This window comes from Schistocerca gregaria, unplaced genomic scaffold, assembly GCF_023897955.1.
Source record: "Schistocerca gregaria isolate iqSchGreg1 unplaced genomic scaffold, iqSchGreg1.2 ptg000673l, whole genome shotgun sequence".
Lineage (NCBI taxonomy): Eukaryota > Metazoa > Arthropoda > Insecta > Orthoptera > Acrididae > Schistocerca > Schistocerca gregaria.
This window is the reverse complement of record NW_026062056.1, coordinates 107673-124538: the sequence shown is the minus strand read 5'-3', so window position 1 is coordinate 124538 and position 16866 is coordinate 107673. Positions and strand designations below refer to the sequence as shown.

The 16866-nt window shown below is 50.1% G+C and overlaps 3 protein-coding genes across 10 annotated transcripts; 2 read left to right on the top strand and 1 right to left on the bottom strand.

Moving 5' to 3' along the window:
- The first annotated feature begins 13 nt into the window (after positions 1-13).
- Positions 14-6563, top strand: LOC126318616 (DNA-directed RNA polymerase II subunit rpb2-like). The gene is made up of 3 exons (XM_049993428.1): positions 14-81; positions 318-1259; positions 1628-6563. Exon 3 carries the CDS (start codon positions 1874-1876, stop codon positions 5018-5020), a length of 3147 nt encoding a protein of 1048 aa, XP_049849385.1. The 5' UTR covers positions 14-81; positions 318-1259; positions 1628-1873; the 3' UTR covers positions 5021-6563.
- On the bottom strand, positions 6511-10472 carry LOC126318619 (uncharacterized). Its single transcript, XM_049993437.1, has 5 exons — positions 10079-10472; positions 9876-9989; positions 9643-9801; positions 8777-9572; positions 6511-8432 (listed from the first exon to the last, which is right to left on the bottom strand). Exons 1-5 carry the CDS (start codon positions 10118-10120, stop codon positions 7786-7788), a joined length of 1758 nt encoding a protein of 585 aa, XP_049849394.1. The 5' UTR covers positions 10121-10472; the 3' UTR covers positions 6511-7785.
- On the top strand, positions 9967-16568 carry LOC126318617 (transforming growth factor beta-1-induced transcript 1 protein-like). 8 transcript variants are annotated; one of them, XM_049993433.1, is made up of 6 exons: positions 13031-13130; positions 13357-13561; positions 13760-13922; positions 14289-14769; positions 14840-15486; positions 15548-16568. In XM_049993433.1, exons 1-5 carry the CDS (start codon positions 13125-13127, stop codon positions 14885-14887), a joined length of 903 nt encoding a protein of 300 aa, XP_049849390.1. In that variant the 5' UTR covers positions 13031-13124; the 3' UTR covers positions 14888-15486; positions 15548-16568. The 8 variants fall into 8 exon arrangements, with proteins under 8 accessions (XP_049849386.1, XP_049849390.1, XP_049849392.1 ...); XM_049993435.1 differs by having other exon boundaries at positions 13085-13130; positions 14840-15430; XM_049993436.1 differs by having other exon boundaries at positions 13085-13136; positions 14840-15430.
- The last annotated feature ends 298 nt before the right edge of the window (positions 16569-16866 follow it).

Here is a 16866-nt window from a genome sequence, read left to right as displayed (position 1 = left end):
GCAGCCGCGTTCTATTGTTGGTGGTGCTTGGCTGCATACGGGACGAGCATTTATATTGTCACTGGAGTACGCATTTCGTAGGTAGGTGATTTTCGCGGTCTGGTCATTGGTCTTTTTTGCCGTCCAGTGAGAATTTCTCAATGGAATTTTTTGCGCTAGAAAGGACATCGTGAACATGTGGTTTTCTGATGTTTGTGGTTCTAGTTGTAGAGTTGTTGAGTAGCCATTCGTTTTTTTTTTACCTAGTCAAAAATCTCGTATTGAAAAAAAGTCCTCTCGCTTGAGCGCTGTTTTTTTTTTTGTGATTTTGGGCATAGACATTCCAAGCTGGGGGGCATTTTCTTGGCGAGCGGTGACCTCGTCGACTGCGGGAGCCACAGCGCGTGCTAGCGGGGAATGGCGAGTATTGCGCCGCGTTTGAAAACAGAATTGGGACGGCAGCTGCTAGAAATTCGACTTTTGGCCCACGAACACTTCAAAAATTTCGTTCGACGACAAGAGTGCACTTCGAATGTCCTTTTTCTTGGCGGGCTATTTAGTTTGCAATTAGCTCTTCAGTTAGAAGATATGCCGTACATTTATATATACGGGAGCAAGTGAAGGTTGTGAATGAGCCGGTACATCCAGAGATAAGTTGAGCGGGCTTGAGCACCTGTTGCGAAGTTGGCCGCCTGATTTTGCGCTTGGTTGGGGGGAGGGATGCAAACCTCGAACAGGGTGCATGGGATGGCAATTTTTGAATAGGCGAAATGATAGGGGGCGCGGGGTTTTGCGCCACTGGTGGTGGTTCTTGGACACGTTGGAGTCCGGGTCAAGGTCACAGGGTTGAGGCATGAGTTTTTGGTGGCACCAATCGCGTTTTGGGAGAGGAAAAAAAAAATACTGATTTTTCTTAGTCTTGTACGCTCAGTAAGCATATATTGCATTATTTGCGCGCACACCCTTCTTTTGCTTGTGCTTTTTTCGACAAGGTTTTGATTTTTTCTCTCTGGTTGAGAGAGGTCCCTGAAGGTTGAAGAAGTTGTTTCGAAGGGGGGGGTATCAGTTTAGCCGAAGGCGTTCAGAAATATATTTCTTAGGCAGGAGCTTAGGAAGTGTCGTGATTTGGTGTTTTGTTGGATTGGGTCGTTGGGTTAATTCATCTCTTGGCCTCTAGAAATGGCTTCGGTGGACGTTGATTATTACGCAGGTATGACGGGGTGATGTGCGCGTGTTTAGACAGCAGATATCTCGTCTGATCGAGGTATTTGGCATTGGGGGTGGTTTGCGGCGTCCGAGGTTTTTGGAGTCCTGGCGGCGTTCGCCCTGCCGAGTGAGTGTTGTCCGGTTTGGGTCCGAGGAGGAGAAGGGTTGAGATTTTTTTTTTTTTTGTATTGAGAGATACACACGCGAGACAGATCGTGACTTGAAACAGGTGATAGTTATCTGCCAACCTGGCAGCAGAATATGAACTCAGAGTTGTCTCAGTTGCAAACAGAACTGAAAGAAATACAAGAGTGTGACGCATTCTTCATCAACTATTGTACCGTCGCAAGAAAATTAGTCCTGTGCAAACGGCACGAACTAGGCAATATCTGTCTCGCGTGTGTGCGTTGTTCGCGTTGTGCCGGAGGGGGCGCGCGTCGAGGATGGCGAGCTGGTTGGGGGGTGGTTCGGCGCGATAGAAGTTGTTTGCTGACTTTTTTTTTTTTGGCAGTGTGCGTACACGTTGCAGTTTGTCCAGGCGCACATATCGCCCGCGACTTACACGGAGACGGGGGGTGGGACGAGCGAGTTGTGGCCGCACGACGCGAGGTTGCGGGATCTCACGTACAGCAGTCCTTTGCAGGCGACCATTTACGTTACGCCGTCGGAGGGGAAGAGGCACGAGTTGATGGTGCCGATTGGTCGGATTCCGACTATGGTTAGGTCTCGAATTTGCAACTTGAACAAGACGGGGGCTGGGAACTTGAGTTCTGCCGCGGAGTGCGATTACGACGAGGGTGGCTACTTCATCGTCAACGGCAGCGAGAAGGTGTTGATTGCTCAGGAGAAGATGTCTAACAACCACATTTACGTGTTCAAGCAGCCCAAGGAGTCCAAGTACACTTGGATAGCGGAGGTTCGGTCGGTGGTGGAGGGGTCTTTTCGTCCCCCGTCCGCGACGTACGTGCGCTTGCTGCAGGCGTCGAAGACGCACGACGCGACCATCCAGGCGACGCTGACGTCGTCTACGCGCGACGACGTGCCCATCATCATAGTGTTTCGAGCGTTTGGGTTCGAGAGTGACAAGGACATTTTGGAGCACATATGTTACGACCTGGAGGACGAGCGCATGGTTGAGCTGATCAAGCCCTCCCTGGTGGAGGGCAGAGAGATTCGGACGCGGGACACCGCGTTGGAGTGGATTGGGACCACCAACACGACGTTTCAGAGCATTAGTCAGAGTCGGCTGAGGTTTGCGGAGGAGGTTTTGCAGAAGGAGGTTCTCCCCCACGTTTCTCAGCACGAGGGCGGAAATACGCAGAAGGCGTTTTATTTTGGCTACATGGTGCACAGGCTGTTGCAGGCCGCGCTGGAGAGGAGGCCGCCCGACGACAGGGACCATTATGGGAACAAGCGCATGGAGTTGGCGGGCGCGCTCATGGAGGGGCTTTTTTGCCAGCTGTTCGTCAACATGGTGAAGCAGTTGAAGAAGAAGTTTCTCGCGGTGGTGGACAACGAGAAGACGCGCGTGTTTGACTTCAAACACTACATTAGCGGCGAGATCATTACGACTGGACTCAATTACTCCCTTTCCACCGGCAACTGGGGCGCCGGTCGGAGGGGCGCCAAGACCAAGAGTGGCGTTTCGCAGGTTTTGAACCGACTGACGTTTCTCTCGACCCTGTCTCACCTGCGGCGCCTGAACACGCCGATTGGCAGCGACTCGAAGCTCGCGAAGCCTCGCCAGCTGCACAACACGCATTGGGGGATGGTTTGTCCCGCGGAGACGCCGGAGGGACACCAATGCGGGCTTGTGAAGAACTTGTCTCTTATGGCGCTTATTTCGGTTGCGTATCAAGGGAACGAGATAGAGCCGATGCTGCGCTCGGCGAATTTGCTGGATTCCCTGGCGCAGGTCGCGCCTTCTCAGATTCTGAAGTCGACCAAGATTTTCCTTGACGGTGCCTGGCTTGGCATGAGCAGCACGGCGCCGGAGTTCGTCGAGTACCTGAAGTCCTGGCGTCGCCAGCGCTTCGAGGCGAGTCAGATTTCGATTACCCACGACATCGAGCACCGCGAGGTCCACATACAGACGGATCCGGGGCGCTGCTGCAGGCCGCTGTTCGTGGTGCACGACAATTTCTTGCAAATAAAAAAAAGCCACATTCAAGAGCTTCAGGATCCCCATTCGGGCGTCAACTGGAACACCATCCTGGAGGCCGGCCTGGTTGACATCGTCGACACGGCCGAGGAGGAGACGCTCATGATAGCGATGGTGCCGGCTGATCTCCAAGTTGCGCGAGAGGCTTACATAAAGTGCGAAGGGTTCAGTCAGTCTTTCACGCACTGCGAAATCCATCCTTCTATGATCCTCGGCGTGGTCGCCAGCGTGATTCCGTTTCCAGACCACAACCAGTCTCCCAGGAACACCTACCAGAGCGCCATGGGCAAGCAGGCGCTCGGAGTCTACGCCACCAACTTCAACCTGCGCATGGATTCTTTGGCTCACGTTTTGTGGTACCCCCAGAAGCCCTTGGCGCGTCCGCACGCGGTGAAGTACCTGAAGTTTCGAGACCTCCCGGCCGGTACCAACGTGGTCGTGGCGATCGCGTGTTACTCCGGGTACAACCAGGAGGATTCCGTGATGCTCAACCAGTCCAGCATTGACAGGGGCCTCTTCCGGTCCGTCTTCTATCGCACGTACCGCGAGGAGGAGTCCTGCCACGAGGCCCACGACAGCAAGATCGTGGAGACCTTCGAGAAGCCGACTCCCGGCGAGGTCGGCCGCATCTCCAACAAGAACTACTCGCGACTCGACGAGGACGGCATCGTGTCGCCGGGCACGCCGGTCTTCGGCGAGGACATCATCATAGGCAGGACGCGCACCGTTCCGGACGGAATCCGAGTGGGAGACAAGGAGTACTTCAAGGAGGACTCGTCCAAGCCCTCTCGCCCGAGCGAGTCCGGGATCGTCGACCAGGTCATGATCAGCACGTCCGCCGAGGGAAACCGGTTCGTCAAGGTCCGCATTCGAAGCATACGCACGCCCACCATCGGCGACAAATTCTCCTCTCGACACGGGCAAAAAGGCACATGCGGCATGCTCTATCGCCAAGAAGACATGCCGTTCAACCGAGACGGCATCTGCCCGGACCTGATCATGAACCCGCACGCCATTCCGTCCCGCATGACTATCGGGCACATGATCGAGTGTCTCCTCAGCAAGCTCGCCGCCGTCAGCGGAGAAGAGGGCGACGCCACGCCCTTCACCGACGTCAACGTCGAGCAAATCTCTCAACGCCTCCACTCCTACGGATACCAACCTCGCGGCAACGAAGTCGTCTACCACGGCCACACCGGCAGGCGCATGGAGGCCCAGCTCTTCATGGGGCCCATGTACTACCAACGGCTGAAGCACCTCGTCGAGGACAAAATGTTTTCACGAGCTCGCGGAAGGACCCAAATTCTCACCCACCAACCCGCCGAAGGGCGATCCAGAGGCGGCGGCCTTCGGTTCGGGGAAATGGAACGCGACGTCATGATCGCCCACGGCTCCTCCCAATTCCTGAAAGAGCGCCTACTTTATCAAAGCGACATCTATCGCCTCCACATCTGTGAGGTGTGCGGACTCATCGCCATCACCACGCTCGAATCTAACCGGTTGTACTGCAAAAACTGCAAACTCTCATCCAGAATCGTACAAGTCCTCCTTCCCTACGCCTGCAAGCTCCTCTTCCAGGAGCTCATGTCCATGAACATCGCCCCGCGCATCAGCACCGTTCCCCCGCCTCCCGCTGGCGCCGAAATAGACATGACCAAGTACGACTACGACTAAGCAACTTCCTCTTCTTTTTGTATATATATACATATATGTACAGCACAACCTGTCAAGCAAAACCCCCCAGCAACAACACCTAGACACGCACGCGCACCTTCCTCTGACAAACCAACGCTCTGGCTCCCCCCGCTCTCCAATCGAACTCGCTGCTCGCCCCTCTCGCTGACAACCAAACCCTCGCATTCTGCTCGAACACTCTCGCTCGGCGCGTCACTGTTCGTTGTGTTCGTTGACGAGCGAATGACAGGCACTCTTTGTGTTTTTCGCTGACACCCAACTTTTGGCAGGTTTTTTCTCTTCGAGCACGTCACTCGTCTTCTTCGGCGCCTCCGCAACGAGTCGTACGTCCGAGCTCGCTCTCACTCGAGCTGTATGCGCTCGACCGGCTTCGAACTCTCTCGCGTCTCTCAAAACACGCGAGAGAGAGACAAAACCCACCCTCTCTGCGCCGGTACAATGCCTTGTCAACAAGAGTGAGACTGACACAGACCAGAATTCTGCGGCGCCAATCAACTCTTCCTGAACAGCGTGTGCTCCCCAGACCACCGCCTCTGCTCGGGCAAGGGAAGGAAAACATCCTCGCTTCGCTGAGAGACGGTCGCAGCAAGAGAGTCGCGAGACCAACAAGCTCTCTGATAAAAAAATAACACGCCCACCGCTTGAGAGAGTCATAATGAGGCGGGTCAACGCCTCGCGCGCGAGGACGGTACGAAAACTGATCTTGCCGAGAACGCGCAGCACCCCCCAGAGGACACCCATGGTCGACCCCAAAAAAATATTCAGAGAGAAACGAGTCTAGACTAATTGAAAGAGTCCTCCACAAACCTCGAATCGGCGGGAGTCGACATTGATGAACGGTCACCTCTTTTTAGTGAAATCCAGGGACCACCGTGCGGTATCGGAGCGGGTGAACCTCGTTGGAACTGGCAGGCTTGGCTGGTTTGATGCGTGGGGTCGGGGTCAACTTAAAGATCGCAAATTTTGAGGTTTTTGTTTTACAACAAAACTGTTTAAAACGAGAAACGACGCTCTGAATCCATTCGAAAACTCTTGTACCAACATCACGCCAGTGACCGACAGATTGGACCAATCGAGCGCCTGACATACCAAACGGGTAAAACCGTCCCGCAAGATCCCGAGTAGGACGGGCATTTGACTACGCGCCCGGGCTGGATTCTTCGCAAGAGGAAATTCGGGATGCGTCCTCCGAGTAAACACAACCGACTGAGTTTATATGAGAAAAGGACGAGAGGAATATGTAACATTGCAACTCAAAAGAGTCTTTCTCAGGACAAGCTGTGGTCAATGAACGGCCGTAAACTCAAATTCAGCATTTAACTGCATTGATGAATTTCGAGCAGAGCTTGTACGAGTCAACTCATACTTGCATCGTAAGCTCGCGTTGCTGCTAGTTCAATGATTCAAACTCGATTTTATCAACCCTTGAAGAACTACCAAAAAATTATGTGGGCCTCGACCATTTCCTCTTAAGATCAGAATAAATCAATACGCAACCCTCGCGTATAACCGTAATGTTGAACACAGAGCAGCGCGATATTGAGTTGGTTTTTATGTTATTCTTAGTCATGGTCTAAAAATATTTCTGGACACACTCTATTTTTTTTCTCGGCATCAAAACAAATCTGGTACCCTCTCCAATTCATCAACTGTCTGTACTTGTCTTGGAACGAGTACGGTCCGCAGTACACTCAGCAACGAGTTGACTTTCATAATGTTGAATATCTATCGTTTTGTAACGGAAAAGTTTCCATTCTAACCTGAGCAAATCGGTCATAAACCTCATGTTGGGAAAGATAATGGGCCTCCTACTCTTCACAAGTTCGAACGCAGCGTTCAGAGGCATCTTACGCTGAATCATCAGATACCCTAAAACGATAGATGCACTTCTTGATTTTCCTAAGATACAATGTACAAGAATTTTCTGGCCATTTTTGCGCGCGTCTTCAATGATCTCCACAGCTTTGTACAGAGGCTCTATCAACTCCTGATACTGGTCATCCAGTAGTCCTATCTTTTCTACTTTAAATAAGCCGTTTTCTATATTCCGCCCATGCCAGTCTTGGGCAACATTCAAAACTCGATAAATACCGAGGCTTTCTAAAGCCTCGGTATCGCTGGCATCTAGTCCACTCCCCAGATACAAATAGTCTAAAATTTGAGTTATGCCCTTCTGAATTGAATGGCGGTCTTTTACCAGCACGGCATTAACGTAGTTGTTGACCGAATCTCGACTAGAGACAAAGTCAAGAAGCCTGTCTGATGGGCACAACGCCGGTAAATATATTTTCACTCCTTCTAAGTCTCGTACAGACTCGAGGCCGATACTCCTAGCGAATCGGCGCACGTGTCTCTTCATTGACTTGCCAAGACGTATATCCAACAGCAGTTTGTAATCGTTTAAGAATTGCTGCGTCGGATCCCATGGCAACGGACGAATTGACAATAGCCAATTTCGAATAGAAGTTGCCACCCAATAAAGGTTTGGCTCCTCCTGAGTAGTTATACTTACACTTAGTGAAACCATGTCGCCTTGAACTATATCGTAAAAACTTACTCTCTGGCGAGTTTTGTGCGTGTATAGAGAGAATATGCGCCAAAATTTTCACAAATTTTATGTTGCCAACACAGCAAAATTCCAATCAACGTCTTTTTCTCCACGCAGTGGAAACCACATACCTATCTCTTCCGCGACATGCCCTGCATCACTTCCGAATCTTGCCATCGCTCTCCAAAAATTCAACTCAGCCAGGCAAGCGACCAATGAGCAGCTGATTCTTCTCCCCTTGCTTGAGTTCCAGCTGCTTTTCGTTGGCCAAATGTAACAGACACACAAAGCAATATGAAACCGACAAATCCTTGACGGTCTCTGGCTCTAAAATTTGCGGAATTTCTTCTAGCAACTTTTGAAAGCTTTTAGAACTTGATGTACCTGATTCTAATCTCCTAGTGCCTTCGTTTCTATTTGTACACAAACGAGCCCACATGTTCTTTTTCAGCGACCTCAAATCAACCGTCCTATCGAGCCTCGTAAACTTCGACGTCGCAAACAACGGATTCTCATTGGCATCGGGTGCGCTCAGTGGCACGCTGTGCTCGCTCGCTGCTCCTGCGTCGTCATTTCTGTCAAAGTTGTATCCAACCTCGCACATCGCCCCTTCGTCTTCATCTATGTCGTCGAATTGCACGCCTCCCTCCTCCTTGTCGACGTTGTCTGGATAAACCTCGCCTCCACATCCCAACGTTGCCGCCCGCATGCGACGACCAATTGGTACAGCGTGCGGGAAAAAAAGCTCTGTAAAACTCAGAGGGTCATAGTGCGTTTCAACTGGGTTGAGATAGGAATTGGCTTTCTCTGTACTCGTGCGAGGGATGTAACAGCTAGTTGCTTCTGTCAAACCAAAAATGACGCAATTCATAACAACCGCGCCAAGGTCAGCAGTAATTTGAATAGTAAACCATCATATACTCACACAAAACATGCTGTCACAGATAAATAAACCGTCATATTTTCGCCTTTCTACACAAAACGTGATGTCATAAAATCGTGAGTGCGGTACACATCTGCGTCACTCTCTAATTCACTTCACGAGCCAGATCGCAATTCAAAAACTTCAAGAAACCCGTCTCGTAGACGTGGTGTGTGCGCAAAAAAACTATTGCTTCCTCTCTCGAAGCATTGAACCCCCTCCCATCCGCCAGCGTTTGTATGAAATTTTTGTAAATCGAACGTACCTGAGGATTGTAGCAACTTCTCAACTTCTTTCGACAATTCTGCGTCAAAGTCTACCCTGAACACGCTTTTTTTCTTTTTACTTGGATTTTTCGACTCTGACGCGGACTTTCCTCCTTCTGACTCGTCCTCGCTAAAATTTAAACCCATTTTCAGATTGGATTGTTTCACCGAGTATTTCCAGTGCTTCAGTCCTACCCAAGATTGTTTTTCGGCATCTATAAATAAGTATTCAGACTTCAGCGTCTCAGGATCAAATTCTCCAAAATCAGCCTGACTCACTTGATCTATCTCCTGACTCAGCTGATGTCTAGACATCAATATATCTTCCGGACTTCTTTCGCAAAGATTCCCAATTTCGTACCCATCAAACTCGATTTCGTCGTCGCGCCCTTCAAGTTCTCCGCCCCACCTTTGAGCCATCTCGTTGATGTCCGGAATCTCGTAATCACCAAACAGCTCGGTCTTTAAGCGGTCCGGACAAATTCTCAAGATGGATAAATCGTCCGGCAGAAGGTTGGAAACCAACTCATCGAACCACTTAAAAAAGTTGACTTCGGATTCACAAGCCGAGCTCGATAAAACCTCTTCTTCTACTTGGTCCTCAATCAAATCTTCCGAACCGAAAACGATCTCGTAGCCGTTGTGAATCATCAGCTGAGCAAGCAGCAAATTTCTCGAGCCGTTTGCGTCAAACTCGGCACTCCTTTTATGGAAAAGAGAATCAGCTAAAGCATTGAGTTCGTCCTTTGTTGTAATATTCGACACGTTGGATTCCAACGTCTTGTGCTTCCTATTCTAAATCAGTAGGTAAGAAAGGGTAAGAAAGAAGTGCGTCGACAAGACGATCAGGAAATTTCTTACAAACCTTTTTTTTTGTGTCACTAGCAAATTCCGAATTCAGCTCTGCGTCTCGATCCTCTTCGACCTGTTCTTCGGTGGAACTTTTCGTGGATGCCCCACTGACGAGGTCCCCAGCCAGCAAGTTCGTTTCTGAATGAAGTGTGTCAACTTTTCTCACATACAACTTGGAAATAAACGAGTTAATGCAAAATCAGGTGGCAAGCTATCAAATAAAATAAAGGAACCCCACGAGCATACCTCGGATGCGGAATCAAGTTTCACTGATGCTCCGTGAAAATCAATCTCTTTATCTCTTAGCATCTCTATAGACGAGTACATTTCTGCGAATAAATCTTTTGCCCTTTTGAGTTTCTAAAACACAGTCAGTCTCGTATACAGGGGAGACGCGCCGTCCGCCTCAAGCAGAAGGTCGATCTTCACTTGGCTCTACCAGGACATACTGAGATAGGGAGGTGCTTGGCTTGAGCTTTACTTTGATCCATTTTGTTTGGTTTATTGTGACATTCAAGGCGCGTTCGGTATCAATATATCGGCACGAATTATGTTTACACAAAGGCGTTCCTTGGGATTCCTCCTTTGTCAGTGCGCGCCGAATTTCTCTAGGTTTATACGGCACAGAAGGTTGCTATAAAGCAGGCCTCGCCTTTTTCTTTCAAGACTTTCCTGTCCGAAGTCAAGCTTAAATGCAGAGGAACACCTGTCAAAAAATCTGCGTTACTTTTTTTTTCGAACGGGGAATGGCGTATGCGAATTTCCACCCCAGTTTCGGCGCGCGCGCCATTGTGGGGAGCCGGCGCGAGTCGTTGCCGACCTAAACTGAGTCGGCTTCTGATTGCGCAGCAACGTTTTTTTTTTTGAGAAAATGCCAAGTTTGTGTTGGACTTATGGCTTTTTGAGCGTTCCGTTGCTCAGTCTTCCGAGATGCATTCGTCCGACGAAGTACGCAAAAAGTTGCAGCTTCTGTTCTGGAATGACAATATAGAAACGCGGGAAAAGTTTATCGAGTTGTTCGAAGACGCGCTGTTTCTGCCCAGGTACAACTTGAGTCTTCAAGAGCAGCGCCAGCTGGCCTACGACAGACTCAGAAGGATTGCCGACGCGAAGCTGTTCAGCGTGAGGGACTTTCATGAAAACCCGAGCAACATATTCGCAGGTACGAGACGGTGGGGACGCAGAGCCGCCCGGAATCGACAGATGATGTTTGTAGAATTTGGCATTCGGAGTGAATTGTGTAAAACAGAGCAAAAGGGGTTCGCACGCGGGGTTCGGTCGAGACGCGCTAACGTTGCCTAGGAACTCCGCAGCGCACGAAATGGTGATTTGCGTGTGTAGGTCTACTGCGACGAAGATGACAGTTCAGTGGAATTTGTTCGGGGGTACGATTTTGAAGTTGGGCAGTGAACAGGTACGTTGCTCAAAAAGTGCGAGCGGGGGGGGGGTTTGGCGGCCTGCGAGCGCGGAGGGGCAGTTCATGCGTCGCGTTTGCGCTCGGGACCTCGGCCGTGCCTGACACGGTTGGTTTGCCTTGCGTGCGCCGACAGCACAAGGAAATTTTGGACGGAATAGATACGTTAGAGAACATTGGATGCTTTGCTCTTACTGAGCTAGGTGCGTGCCCCTCGAATCTGGTGAGGCTTTTGTGAGCAGGAGGGGTTGTTTACTCGTTGTTGCGATCTGTCTAGGGTATGGAAACAACGCGGTTGAGATGGAGACGGAGGCCGTCTGGGACGGTCAGACGCGCGAGTTCGTGATCACGACGCCGAGGGCCGTGGCTCAAAAGTACTGGATTACGAATGGCGCTTTGCACAGTTCTCATGCGATCATATTTGCGCAGTTGAAAATCAACGGAAAAAACGAGGGCGTGCATGCCTTTCTCGCGAGGATTCGCGATAGAGAGATGAACCAGCTTCCGCACGTTCGCATTGAGGACATGGGCATGAAAATGGGGTGCAACGGTGTGGACAACGGGAAGCTTTGGTTTCGCGGTTTCAGGGTCCCCAGACAGGCCCTTTTGAACCGTTGGAGCACGGTGGATGAGCACGGTCAGTTTAGCAGTAAAATAAAGAGTCACCGATCTAGATTTCTCTTGGTTGCGGACCAGCTCTTGAGTGGGCGCATATGCATTGCGTCCATGTCTCTGGGAGCGACGCGCCTTGCTCTGTTCGTGTCTATTAGATACGCGAACTCCAGATTGGCGGTGGGGCAGAGTGGCAGGAGCGACACGCCCATCATAAGGTACCAGCTGCAGCAACAGGGGTTGATGCCGCTTTTGTCTCGGACGGTGGCGCTGAATTTTGGTCTGAACTACGTGAAAGAGCGTTACGCTCGCCAGACGCAACTGGACGCGAAGGAGGTGCTGCGTCTTTGCTGCGTCATAAAACCGCTGATTACCTGGAATTTGGAAAGGACGGCCAGCATTGCTCGTGAGCGTTGCGGGGGACAGGGATATTTGATGTGCAACATATTGGCCGACCTGGTCTCGTTTTCTCACGCAGGAATAACAGCCGAGGGCGACAACGCCGTGCTGATGCAGAAGGTTTCCAAAGAGCTGTTGGCCGCGGTTGAGTCCGGGGAGCTAAAGTACGGTGGGGTGGAGCGCATCTCTCTGAAGGAGAGTGCGGTGGATTGGAGAGATTTGGGTACGATCAGTCGACTTATTGCCTTTAAGGAGGCAAGGCTCGCCGCTCAGCTGAGCGAGTCGATAAAACTGAAAACTAGACGGGGACAGACTCTGTTTGAAATTTGGATGTACGAAGAGAGTGAGGGCATTCAATCGCTCGCATTGGCGTACGGAGAGCGAATCGCGATGGAAGAGTGTCTTCGCGCGATCAAGAACGCCGAGGACAGTCAGGTGCGAGCAGTCTTGTCGAGCTTGACGCATTTGTACGGGTTGAAATGCGTTGAGCGCGACCTTCGGTTCTACTATGAGCAGGGCGTTTTGGCGCCGTGGAGCAACCGAAGCTTCCAGCAGGAAGTAGACCGCTCTATCAAGGATGTGGCGGAGCACTCTCTGTTGGTGGTTCAGAGTTTCGGCCTGCCGGAGCACATCGTGCAAGCGCCGATAGCGCACAACTGGGCCGAGTACAACGAACACGACAACCGAGGAGAAATCAGAGCCAGGCTTTGAGCACGGGGGCCGCGGCGAAGGATCGCGTTATCTTGAGCAAAGAACGGCGAAATCGATGGACATGGCCGCGGCGCAAGCCGGTGCGAGCGAGGTCCACGAAGGAGGACGCGTTGCAAAGGCCACGTTACGGTAATATAGGGGGCAAGCCGCGACCCAAAAAGAGTTTTAGACATATATATGTAGAGGAGTGTAAAAAAAAAGTGTGCGGATTCCACGAGTGACTGCAATCTAAATAGAGAGAATTAAACGAGCGCTTTGCCCAATCGAGCGCAAAAATAAAATATTTGTGCGTGGATTTGCCTGATTAGTGCCAGTGCTTCTAGCGGGACATAACCCAGTATAAGCGAAGTGGCTCGTACATGTGTGTATGTGTATGTATATTTGTGCAGCATGTGCCGCAAGCCCTGCGGTCCTTGCGAATCTGAATGGCTCGATGTTCTGTGTTTGGTTCGTTAAGGATATAGGCGACACGCAGTTGGTGAGAGCGGCAGGGTGGGTTTTGCGCGCGGTATATTTTTGTATGACGGCTTTGTTTTTAGTTTAATACGCATGTATTCCTATTAGAAAATGTTTATCAATGACACGTCAAAGATTTCTTTGGATGGCGACGACTCTTCGAGCAGAATGAGCGAGGTTGAATTGTTGCACTGGGAAGACAGAGACGCCGAGGCCAGAGGTATACAGATCGACCAATTGAAGCCGAGTGGCGGGGGGTACATCGTCGAGCAAAACTTGGAAAGAGTACTAGACTACATCGAGGCCAACAACAGAGACGACTTCACAGATCCGTCGTTAGGTTCGTTTTTATAGGGCGTTTTGTGTGATGCATTGACGTTGTTGGCGAGAGGACGCGCTGGGCTCAGATGCGTAGGAAAAAGGCGCATTTCGGCGCACGCATACATGAGACAGCTGTTTTTTCGTCGTGAATTGTGTGGGCGTGTACGGTGTGCGTTGAGTGCGCATTGGCCTTCCGCTGACGTATACACATGTATAGAAACGTGTCATCATTGTCACCGAAAAATATTGAGTCAGTACATTGAGGTGTCCGGAAAGGGTTACCATCGCGAGCACGTCTTCTGTGCGCGATGTAAGCAGAGAGATCCTTATTTTCGGTATTTTGAGCTCAACGGCGAGATATTGTGTGCCGATTGCAAAGGGTATGTCTCGAACGCGAACTGGTTGGGTGTTTTTGAGGCCGGCGCTGGGCGGGATGGGGGGATATGGGGGGAGTGTTGGGAGCAGGCACGTGCGGCGCGGCGTTTGGGCGGTGCACAGGAGTGCCGTGCCGTACTGCCTTTTGCGGGTGGCGCGAACCCGTGCTGGAGAAGCGCGAGGGGGGGGCGCATCGTACGCTGTACACAAAATGCGTGACAGCTATGGCGCTTTGTGTGTGTGTGCGCATGATTTGTTTCGATTTGTCACGTCTTGAGAGATTGCGTATGAGACGTTTTTTGTATTCTTTGTTTTGTGCTCTTAACGGTGTACACATGTGATGTTGATTTGTCATTTTTGCGGCGATGCAGATCAAACACGTGCGAGAGTTGCGGTAAGCACATTTCTGGTACTGCGATTGATGTGCTTGGGTCGTCCTGGCATCCAGAGTGTTTCAAATGCCATAGCTGCGATAAGTTGTTGGACAGCGGTGGGTTTGTCTTGCGTGACAAGAAGACGTATTGTGCAGACAAGTGTCCGAAAATCCATGTGTGTGCTTCTTGTGGAGAACCTATATATGGTCCCAGCATTAGTTTGAACAACGTGCATTTGCATGCGAATAAGGACTGCTTTAGCTGCCAGACCTGCAAGCTGCCCGTGGATTCAACGTTTTGTAATTTTCAAGGTTTGCCTTACTGCGAAAAACATTATTTAGAGAAGGTCGGTGTACCAATATGCGACGGATGCAACCAAGCTATCACCGGTAAGTCTTTGCTTGCCATCGGCAAGAAATGGCACCCAGAACATTTTGTGTGCAGTGTTTGTTCGAAGGTGCTGGAATCATCGTTTCAGGTATGAGCGCGATATATGTGTGTGTTCGTTCAGAGAGGGGGAGGTCTTACTGTGATGCTTTTTTTTTTAGGTAGACAAAGGGAGGCCGCTGTGCATGGATTGCATAGTGAACAAATGACCTCATTACGTAAGTGATGGCCATTGGCTTCCACAAAGGTGGAAGGGGATCGCCGAGAACTGGCCGAGTTTTCGCCGAGGTGTATATGTGTGTAGTCTGGATGGGACCTTTGTAAAGTCCGAGTTTCACAAATGAACGCCGTGGTGGACAGGAGGGCGAATGAGTTTGGAGAAGAGAGACGCGTGGCGATGATGATGTTTCAAAAAAAAATTGTTTTACATTAAGAGAGAAGGAAACAGGCTTTTTTATTTATTTGTATAGAATGAGAGCTTATGGACGTTCCAATATCAGAACCCTGTATTTTACCGATAAACGTAGAGATAGAAGGGGATACCGAGAGCAAACTGGACGATGGGGTAGATAACCAAGAGCCTACTGGCAAGAAGGAAGCTATATGTGACGACAATATGCGTTCGTTTACTTTTTACTCTTGCCGTTTTCAAGTTTTTCTGGAGAGCTTGGTTTTGGTTCGTTAACCACTTTCTTTCGTTGAATGAATCAATAGAGATAGAAGTTGAGGGGGGGGGGAGTGAGTCCGATGAGGTATTTCAGAGTCTTTCAGGCAGCGAGCGGGAGTCCCTCACTAAGAAGAAGAAAAAGTATGGCTCGATTTTTTAATTTTTTTTTCTTCACTGACACAGGTAAAATGCTATCTTTTAGGCTGGATTTTGAGTTGGAGAAAAAATACAATGCGGTATGGAGTGATTTGAAGTGTTACCTGATGAACAGGCATTTCTTAAATTCGAAGTTGGTGGAGTCTTTACCAAAAGTCGAGGTAGACGGATTTTGTCTGTACGTGTGCGAGACGCCTATCCTTGATTTATATTTGGGCGATGCAGATCTGGTGGCTATGCACCTGGGGAAACGGGCGTCGCCTCGTGAAGACGATGTATAACATAAACGGGAAGCGCGTGCGGTTTGATGTGAAGGCTTTGCGTGTCAACTGTGTGCACTAGTAGAAAATGTAAAAAGGCGTTATTGTGACCATTCCCGTCCTCGAACAGGATGAGATTTTTATTAAAGTGAAAGAAACGAGCTGAACGTGGCGTACACGAATAATAGTTCCTTTCCCCTTTGTTATAAAATAGAAGACTAGGAGATGCAGAGTGCTTTGCTAGATGATAATGCCCAGCACAAGGGAAGTGTCCTCAGTTGTCAGAGGATGAGGCTCTCTTGCGAGGTCTTTTTTTTTTTGAGGAAAAGCCAACTGGCATGTGCAATACACATAAGCGAGCTTATGAGATACACTTATGCTGGCATCACATGTGCACTCCCGTTTCTCTGGACGATATAAGGGTACTACCGATGTATGGGTGCCATTAGGTTATTGTATGACATAAAGTCGTTTGAGGTTTGCCCTTGTGATCGCAGCAACCTCGTCGCAACCTTTACTTGAATATCGGCGGTTGGGTTAATAGGGAGGAAGGACACAGGTTCCCTCTCGGTTTTTGTCGATTGTAGGCAACCCTCGATAGGACGGTTCGCTCCAGGTCCATCCACAGCCCGGCTCACAGACGGCTCAGCAGGACTTTTGGCCTTTCGTGAAACTGACAGCGTAGACCGGCTGACCTCCAACAGAGTGGTCTGAGAGCTGATTGTAGTCGGTGAAACCTGTTTTCTCCACGAAGGCACGGGAAGTGTCTTCGGGAGTGGTGTGTTGGAGTAACCACCCATTGCCCAACTAAACACACACGCAGATACGGTCGGAATCGATTCGTCATCGAATTCGCATTCGTGCATAGCCATACAATACCCAGAAACCTGTCAGTCATGTGTATGGAAGCGTATTATAGAACAAGATATCACACATGAACACACACAAAGGTGTCAACCGCACGTGCTTTACAGACGACATGGAACTAAGCAAATATAACGTGAATATGAAGAATAGTAGGAAACTTAGCGCCGCACACGATCAACCAGATACTTTGACGACGTATCCAAACCAATTAGCATTAGTTTACAATCTTGACACAAGG